Source organism: Rhyacophila brunnea, unplaced genomic scaffold (genome assembly GCF_057557595.1).
Source record: "Rhyacophila brunnea isolate RB1 unplaced genomic scaffold, BYU_Rbru_1.0 scaffold_8, whole genome shotgun sequence".
Taxonomy (NCBI): domain Eukaryota; kingdom Metazoa; phylum Arthropoda; class Insecta; order Trichoptera; family Rhyacophilidae; genus Rhyacophila; species Rhyacophila brunnea.
This window is the reverse complement of record NW_028233350.1, coordinates 31,880,339-31,889,258: the sequence shown is the minus strand read 5'-3', so window position 1 is coordinate 31,889,258 and position 8,920 is coordinate 31,880,339. Positions and strand designations below refer to the sequence as shown.

Below are 8,920 nucleotides of genomic sequence, written 5' to 3'. Positions count from 1 at the left end.
TGGAGTATTCATGAAGGGGATTCAGACGAAACTCGTCTAAAATAAATTAAGTCCTTATATTTTCCACATTCACACTTGATTAACAAGTTTTAGTTTAATTATAGTCAAAGGGTTGTTTATTGATACACAGAATTAATTATTATTTAGTTACACAAAGTCAAGTCAAGGTCCAAGTTCACAATTGTTCACAATTTATCAAAGTTCACATACTTAATTCAAACAAAGCTGTCGCCGATATTATACAATTATTATTACAAAGCGCACGGAGCCGTCACGAAGAAGCTTTGGAAACCGATTGCCAATAAAATAAAAGTTCAAAAAAAAAATTCAGGGCTTCCGTTGAAGAACCGCTGTTCAAAACTAAAACTTTTGCATCTCCAAATGATTAAGTACTGAAGAGGTATTTATCTTAAAAAATCCGTCACGTTCAGGTAAGTATTTATAATTTTTCGAGTGAAATTTTTACAAGTCGTTAGGCTTACCGCGTATGAACGATTTCTTATCGTACGGTCAACAATCGAGGAGTTGTAACCATCGTATTGCAATGCAACCCCGCGCATGGACGATCGAGCGAACGGCCGAATTGAAAATCTGTGTTCAGACACAAAATTTTACACCGATTCGAACCGGCCGGGGTCCCATTGGCAATGCTTTTAAATGAGAGCCCGCACATGACAAGTCATGGCCGGCCGAGAGTGCAGTCATACATGCACGCGCAAGTGACGCGGTCGTATGTAGCGCACGCATACATCGAACCGCCACATTTGACTTGACAGTTCATCGATGCGTACCTATTGGCTTTGCATGCGCGTACCAGTCCCATTTTTTCAGTTTCTTTCTTCATAAATTAATAATATATACACCCACATTTTAAAACAGTTTGATAATCTATACAAAACCTCTATATATTATATAATATAAGCTCTAAAAAAATCCATTTTGACGTTTCTTATATTGCGTCCCCCATTTTTCGGTGCGGAAGCATATCTTCAGTGCGCGCTATCTCAGATCTATATCACGCCATGCGCGCTCAAACATACTGGCCGGTAATAATTTGGATCATGCGCGAGCAAACCAACGATTGTCCGAATGCTACCGGCCGGTTATGTAATCGTCCATGCGCGGTAGGCCTTAGGCATTTAACCTCAGGGGGTGACTTTGGGGTGGTAGATCTACTACGCATGGAGCCACTAGACTTGAAGATTATGATTTTGTATGGAAAATTTTTGAAATCAAAGACGGAAAAAAACACTTCCCGCGTGATCTATGACACATAAACAATAATATATGACAACATGTTGGCATAGAATATGTCACAGACATGGAACTAGTGTCACACAAAATTACGGAGGTGTTCACACTGAGCCGAAAATCTATGACATAGAGGCTGTCATAGATCGTTTGACATGTATGTGACAGTCTATGACATCGTATTTACACTCTGTGACACGGGACGCCAACATAAGAAACGGGTTTTTCGACATAATATATTATGTGACCGATCGTCATAGAGTGTATTTGAAGCATTACTTTCTACCCATACAATTTGTACGTGTATTGCTATGGTTTGTTTTGATTGGTTTCATTCAAATACTATAATCAGTGTTGCCAACCGTACTATAATTATAGTATTTGTACTATAATTTTGGTTCGCGTACTATGTACGATATAAAATAGGTGTAGTACGCCCAAAATACTATAATTTTGAATATCGTATTATAATTTAATATAAAAGTACTATAATTTCGCAATCGAGTGGTCTTCAAAAATTTGGAAATCTGCGGCCCGCGACGAAATTTTCTTCTCCTAAAAAAAAATGAGCTGACCATGAAAAATAGGGAACCTGCGGCCCGCGGTGAAATATTTTTCCTGAGCCGACTATGAAAAATTGGGAACCTGCGGCCCGCGGCGAAATATTTCTCCTAAAAAAAAACAAGCTGACTATGAAAAATTGGGAAAATTTTCATTTTCAACAGATGAAAACGCGTACTATATTTTATCCCCAAATACTATAATTTTGGTAAAATTATTATATTATGGTTGGCAGCACTGCTAGCCGCTATGAAAGTGACATTCTGTAAAATTTGAGGTTATGTTATGGACTAATAATATTCTTTCGTTTTTGGAAAAAGTATAAAATTCAAATAAAAAAATGCTGCGATTCAATCCTTGCTACCTTTCCAATGCCACTGCTCGCGTGTTATCTTCTATAAGATCATTCGCCACTGAACTTGCAGCCACGGATTTGGATGCAGATTCTCTCGTAAGCGAAGAAAACAGTCAAGAGAGGGAAGAAGAAATCGAAAGAATGAGGAACAAATCCGGATTGTCCAAGGCCCATTTCAATCATATGAACGGACGGAAACCTTACGATGAAGCCCGTAACTGGGTACATCATACGGCCAGATACAATAGAAAAGTACTAGGGACTTATGGGTTAAGGAGCAACGTAGACCCAGGTACAACATAATGCTTGATATTGCAATATAAACGTGCTTTACGTATTTCAATAAAACGAATAGAGGTTTACAATTGAAATAAGTATTTAGTATTAAGCTGCTTAGAACTTTTGCTTGCAACAAAATATCGATAATGCCTATTCAATAGTTTATTGAATATACAGGTTTAACTACACTCATGAGTCTCTGTGGCATAAAAACAAACCTGAACTTTAATAGGAGTATAGATTAGTGAACTTTTTAGGCAAGTTTAGACAATATGCAAACTTATTACCGGTGAAAACGACACGATTCATTATTTTTTTACTATTTAAAAAGAATTAGAACATAGTAAACATGTAGTAGCATACTTTGTTTTAAACATTTATCATTTCAAAAACGGTGTGTATTATGAAGAATACCCTTTCGAAGTGAAAAGAAACACTGGTCGTCCTTTAGCCACCAACCTTTTGGTTGATAGGCGAGCGTGCTACCAATTACACTGTTAAGGCTGCGACAAATGTGATAAATTTTGACACAACCACTTGCTAATGTGGATTGCTTTGATGTTGGCCGCGCAACCGCAGAAAATTGTTTGACACAATAACAAAATAGAAATTGCTTAAATTTAAGTACTGCATTTTAGTCTCAAGAAAACCGCCCGAACCAAAACTGCCCGGACATTACCGCCCAGACATTGTCGCCAAAACAATTTAGAAATGAGACAATTTTTATTTTTACATAATATATTTTAGATACACAAATAAAAAAAACATACGAATAAATATATAAAAAAAATATAAATTTAAAATTAAATTCAAAAATTGTGTGGTAACCTTCTTAAATATTCTAAATAAGATATACTACCATACAAAGGTATTAACTAAGTGTTACAAGCTGTTGATTTTAAGTTATTACTCTACTATAGATATACCATCATAAATCGTCAAGTGTTCGAACTAAGCTCATTACATGGACCTAATAGGTTGAACAAGTGGCTGACATCCATTTATCATAAAAACAAAATCTGTTAAGGCTATACCTCAGTTGAGGCATGGTCTAAAAAGATCGTGGCTAGGCGATGCGCGGATTGCGGGTCACGGGTGCAAATGACGCATGCCGAACGAAATATAATTTGTCATATAAATCCAACATCCGTCCATTTAATGTTCTGTTTATTGTTCTATTAGTAACAATAATAATATATTCATTGACATGTTTTCTTTTTCAAGTAAATGAATAACTTTTTTAGTCATCTTTACACGATTTAAGAATTAATACCCCCGTCGCCATCACGAAACAAATTGACGTATTCACACCTCGACGTTCGCTCTCCAAATGCCAGCGAGTCCAAAATTTCGTCGCGCCTATAGTTGAAAATTATTTGCCGTTTCACTGATGTATCGTCTTAATACAAACTTCCACTCTGAGGCCCATATGATCTTATTAGGATCGGACATGGTCGAATATGGCGCCATCACTCAGCGGAAAACTTATACTGGTGGATCTATAACAGCTGCGACTGATTAAATCTCAAATTATACTGATGTGTGTAAATTTCTATCGATACGCGATTCGAAAAACCAAAAAAGCAATATTGTTTTATATATTTCTGTATTTTTTGTGGGCAGTTTTGTCTAGGCGGATTTGTCTGAGCGGTATTGACAAGCACTGGTATGGGTGCATGGTTTGGCGACAATGTCCGAGCGGTCTTGTCGGGGTGCCACATCATGCATTAATGTCTGTTATTTTGACATATTTTCACATACTAAACAAACAATTTAATGTGTTTTTAGGTATTTGTTGGATGGATCAAGATGAAATGAGCGAGAAGGTAGGCTATGAAAAACTTTTAGAAAATCAAACACTACAAGAAATGGTTGAGAAAGCAAAACAAAAACGATTGGATGCCCAAGAAGTTATCGCCGCGCGTGAAAGAGACATTGACAAGAAATTGTTAAAGTTAGAACAGTGGAAGACAGAACTGCACATGAAAATTGAGAAAAAAAGATCTGATGCGGAGAAAGCTAAGGTTATTGTTGTATTTATTTTTATTCCCATATCCGCTCCAACCGTAGACCGATAAGATAGTAAAAATAAGTAAACACCTAAACGGTATATTAACAGACTTTTGCGAGGAATAATTGGTCATTGGCCCAACTCATTAAGTCCTTGAACTGGGTCAAATACACATTAAAAGCAACATGATTTCCAGCCTCAAACATCAGCCTTCATTTCAAAATATGTATAGCTGAATCTCTACAGACAATCGAAGCCAAGACCAAAAACATGTAGTTAAATCTATACCTTACAATCAAAACCGACTAAATCCATTTTTCAAATCTAACTTACATAATATTTACCATGTTTCTCAACACAAAATCGTACAACATTACCTTCATAAATATTCCTTAAATCAGTATTTTTCTATTTGACAAAGTCATTTCCTGGATATTATATTGTATGATTTTAAATGTCATTGCTTCATATATTATTTATGTAAGTTAAAAAAACCATTAAAATATACATATTGTGTGTTATATTTATAGGCCAAAAAAGACAGACTGGTTGAAGAAGTCAGAAGACATTTTGGATTCACGGTGGATCCGAGAGATGAACGCTTCCAAGAGATGCTGGCACAAAGGGAGAAGGAACAGAAGAAGGCAGACAAAGTGGCAAAGAAAGCGCAAAGAGAAGCTCAGATGATGGCCAAACTACAACAGAAGAACGCCGAAGTGTCCACAGAATCATAATCATTTTATAGAGGATTCACCACGTCGTTACATTAACTTTCAAAATGAATATCTACATTATTTACACTAAAGTTGTCATAAATGAACTAATGCCATCTAGATACATATTTTAATATCCACTGACAGTATACAGAATTCTTCCAAAATATCTTTTAATTCATTTTATCAGACACAAATGTTACTTACCATCGTCTGTTAGCTTTTTGGCCCAACTTGAACATGATTTCTTTTCAAACCTACTTATTGGCCAATTTCACTGGTTATTTTTTAGAAGTTTTATATTCAAAGTACTTTTTGAGTGTTTTTTCCAAGTTTTCCAATCCCATGAACAATTATCTAAAATATAGATTATCATTTTCAAAGTTAAATACATACACATACATACATATATTTATATTATGAATCATCATGCATACATGCATCATTGTATCATTTAGAAATATGTGTACTACATAGTACATGGCGTGTTAAAATATTTTATTGTACTTCCTGTTGTAGATCTATTAAAGAATAATGTAGGTAAATAATTTAATTTTGTACTTATTACCTCAGACTCCTATGTCATACTCACAGATATATTTAACACTATAGGCATGAGGCCCAATTTTTCTTTAGGCAACACTGTTTTGCAGAGAAAAGTATTTTCCATTTCCTGGCTTCGTCTGAAGAGCCCTTCGACACCTAACCTAACCTATCTATTTTCTTCTTTTTTGGCAGTAGAATAATATATATATAATCTTTACTATACGTGTTTTATTTCAAAGCTTGTGGACGACTGTCCTTTCGGGTCGGGTCGAGCCACTAATGGCGGCCACAAACGCCTGGGTCGAGCCACCGGTGACGGCCACTATCTGAGTTCATTCGGAAACAATTGACAAAGGTGGACGTGCGTCAAAATGGAAAATTGTATCTTTCTCCTCAAAATTCGTAAGGAATTTCATACATAGTTCTTTCAATGCTGCTGTCTTTTTTCCATTATCCGACCTAACCGAACCGACATCCCAGATGGCCGGACGATCTTGAACATTGGCAATAAAAATTTTCATATCTGAATTTTCGAGTACACAGTACATATACACTCACAACACACGCACTCGCCTTTCAACTCTTAGAGGTAGACTGAAAATCGCTGGCATTTCTGCCTAGTGTGCACAGGTGCTCGACCACTAACGTTGGCCACTAGCAGCGAGCACCGGCGTCTGCTACAGCTAGTGGACCGAATGCGTCCACTCAAGCACCTAGTGTGCGGAGCGTTCATTGAAACACATAGAAAAATTGGACCGCAGCTGAACGCGTGGCCGAGCAATGGCCGCGTTCAGTGGCTGTGTGCGGAGGCTCTTAGACACGCCTTGTAACCCAACTTTATGTGTGACGATTCATGTCATGGCTAAAAACCTACATTTCAATCCAGTCAACGTTATTTGTAAACGCTCTGAAGACGGAGCAAGTCAGCGTGTTTTTCGTGAAATCGTGTTGATGAAAAATTTTATTCTTCATGAACATTCGACATGAACCCTCAGAACTAGACATGAAATGTAACGCAAAGACTTTCATTCATATTTAAGTGACTCATTTTCTATGACTAGTGTCCTTCAATGACTGTATTCTTCGCCAAATTTACCCTCGCTGCACCTATATCATGTGAGTGAGTGGAAATACCAGAGTGAACTTGCATATGGATTTCATATTAGAGACAGTTTTTCTTTTTTACAATTTACAAAGACACATTTATTTCAAGTAATTGGATATTAATTGTAAAATTACAAAAACTATGCTTGCACTCAAAAAGAAATCATTCCAATGAAATTTTTTTCCACGCAGATGTAATGAAAATCAGAAAGTAACAATATTATACAAAAACTAAGGTTCTAACCATAATAATATATCGTTGGTGTTTTGTAAAAAGGGTGAATCAACCATTTTGGCGAAACTGAGATTTTAATGAGAAAACATTGTGTACCTCACTAGCTTTGTTGTGTAAAAACGGCGAATTTATATCTCCACAGGAAAGTACATAAAAATGATAATCGTAAGGATATCCACTTCCACTTGTGTTACGGATATACAGATATATACAGATATCCACTTGTGTTACGGATAAAAAGCGAATGTGACATATTAGGACTATCACCGGCCTTCCGCGTGTGAAGCAGAGATAGCAGGCCGTGATAACGTCAAGGTCAAAGCGGGGGTGGGAGACAGAAACGCACGGGGTATTTGGTCAAGGCTGGTTTATTGTAAGTCGTTGTAACATGTTATTGTCATGGCGGTCGGTCGGTAATTGGCGGGCTGCAAGCGTGGCTTCTTTGCGTCCTAGCTGCTGATGCTTGGCATCCGAGGCGATGCTCGATGTCCGATGGGAGATAGGATCGGGGCTTGTGGCTTGGCGTGCTGCCGATGTGGTCCTTTATTTCCTGGAGATGCTTGAGAAGTCTGCCGACGCGGTCCTTTTGGCGGGATATGTATCTTGGCTTCGCGTCCGAGGCGAGCAGAGACGATGCTCGCTGTCCGGCGGCCAATCGAAGAAGGAGCTTTTCGCGCGTGTTCAACCGTCAGATTCGGCGTCATCCCGCTCTCGGTCGCGAACCTCCCTGTTATACCGACAAATTGACCGGTGGCGGCGCTATCGGTAGGCCGCGTCTGTTTTGGCGGGATTCTAACGAATTTGAATTTCCGGTTGAGGCGGGCTTTGCTCGGCCGAGGGTTGCGATAACCGCGAAGAGTGGACGTAGGCTGTGGTATTTTGGGAAAGTTGATGGTTCGGTCCGCCCTTTGAGGTAGTCTCCTGTGGGAGACTTTCATCTGGTATCAGGACTTTTAAAATATTATATTATAAAGACAGTATTCTTTCTAAGCTTTATTAAAAAACTTATTAGAGATTAATAATCATCTACAGGAGTGTCTGCCAAACTGTGTGCCGCGCTATATATTAAAATTTTCTTCAATTTTAAATAAATTCAACATCTACATATTCAAATAAATATTTGCCACTTCACTTTAACTGAGTGAAAATATGGATTCTGATTTTAAGTGTTTGCTGCTTCATTCTGAAGAACGTTGGCTCTCAAAAGGAAAAGTATTATCACGATTAAAGTACTATCGCAAAGAATCGATGCTGAGAATATGGGATATGATTTTCTTCACGACAATTTAGTGGCTGGAAGTAACATTTCTTAATGACCTTTTTGAGAAATTAAACGTTTTAAATTTAACTCTGCAAGGAGTGAATGAAAATATTACAATTACAGGAAAATTAAAAATTTTCGCTGACAACTTAGACAAGTGTACCATAACAGTTAAATACTGACAAGTTGATTGCTTCTCAGGTGTAGACGCTTCCTCAAACAAATTAAAAATTTTGCCAGAAATGCAGGACATTAATCTCCTCCTCTAGAACTCCTTTCTGCATCATTTTCCATCACTTGATTGTCAAATAATGTACCAATGGGTAATCAATCCATTCGCAAGATTTGACATTACACACCTGACACTAACAGGAGAAAATTTTAATGAATCTAAAAAACGACCCTGTTTACAAAGCCTCATTTTCTGAGCTAGAGTTGTCAGCATTTTGGATATCGCTTTGGAGTCAATATCCTCGACGGCTATAACAGACATTAAATCTCTGTTGTCGTTTGGATCGTCGTATCTTTGCGAATTTGATTTTTAAGCGCTCGTGGAAATGAAATAAAAAAAACGACATCGGTTACAGATGGTAGATGAAGAGTT

General features: G+C 37.4%; 1 protein-coding gene across 1 annotated transcript; it reads left to right on the top strand.

Moving 5' to 3' along the window:
* Positions 1–2,072: 2,072 nt before the first annotated feature.
* CRIF (growth arrest and DNA damage-inducible proteins-interacting protein CRIF) lies at positions 2,073–5,935 on the top strand. Its single transcript, XM_085958723.1, has 3 exons — positions 2,073–2,459; positions 4,235–4,470; positions 4,988–5,935. Exons 1-3 carry the CDS (start codon positions 2,153–2,155, stop codon positions 5,189–5,191), a joined length of 747 nt encoding a protein of 248 aa, XP_085814849.1. The 5' UTR covers positions 2,073–2,152; the 3' UTR covers positions 5,192–5,935.
* The last annotated feature ends 2,985 nt before the right edge of the window (positions 5,936–8,920 follow it).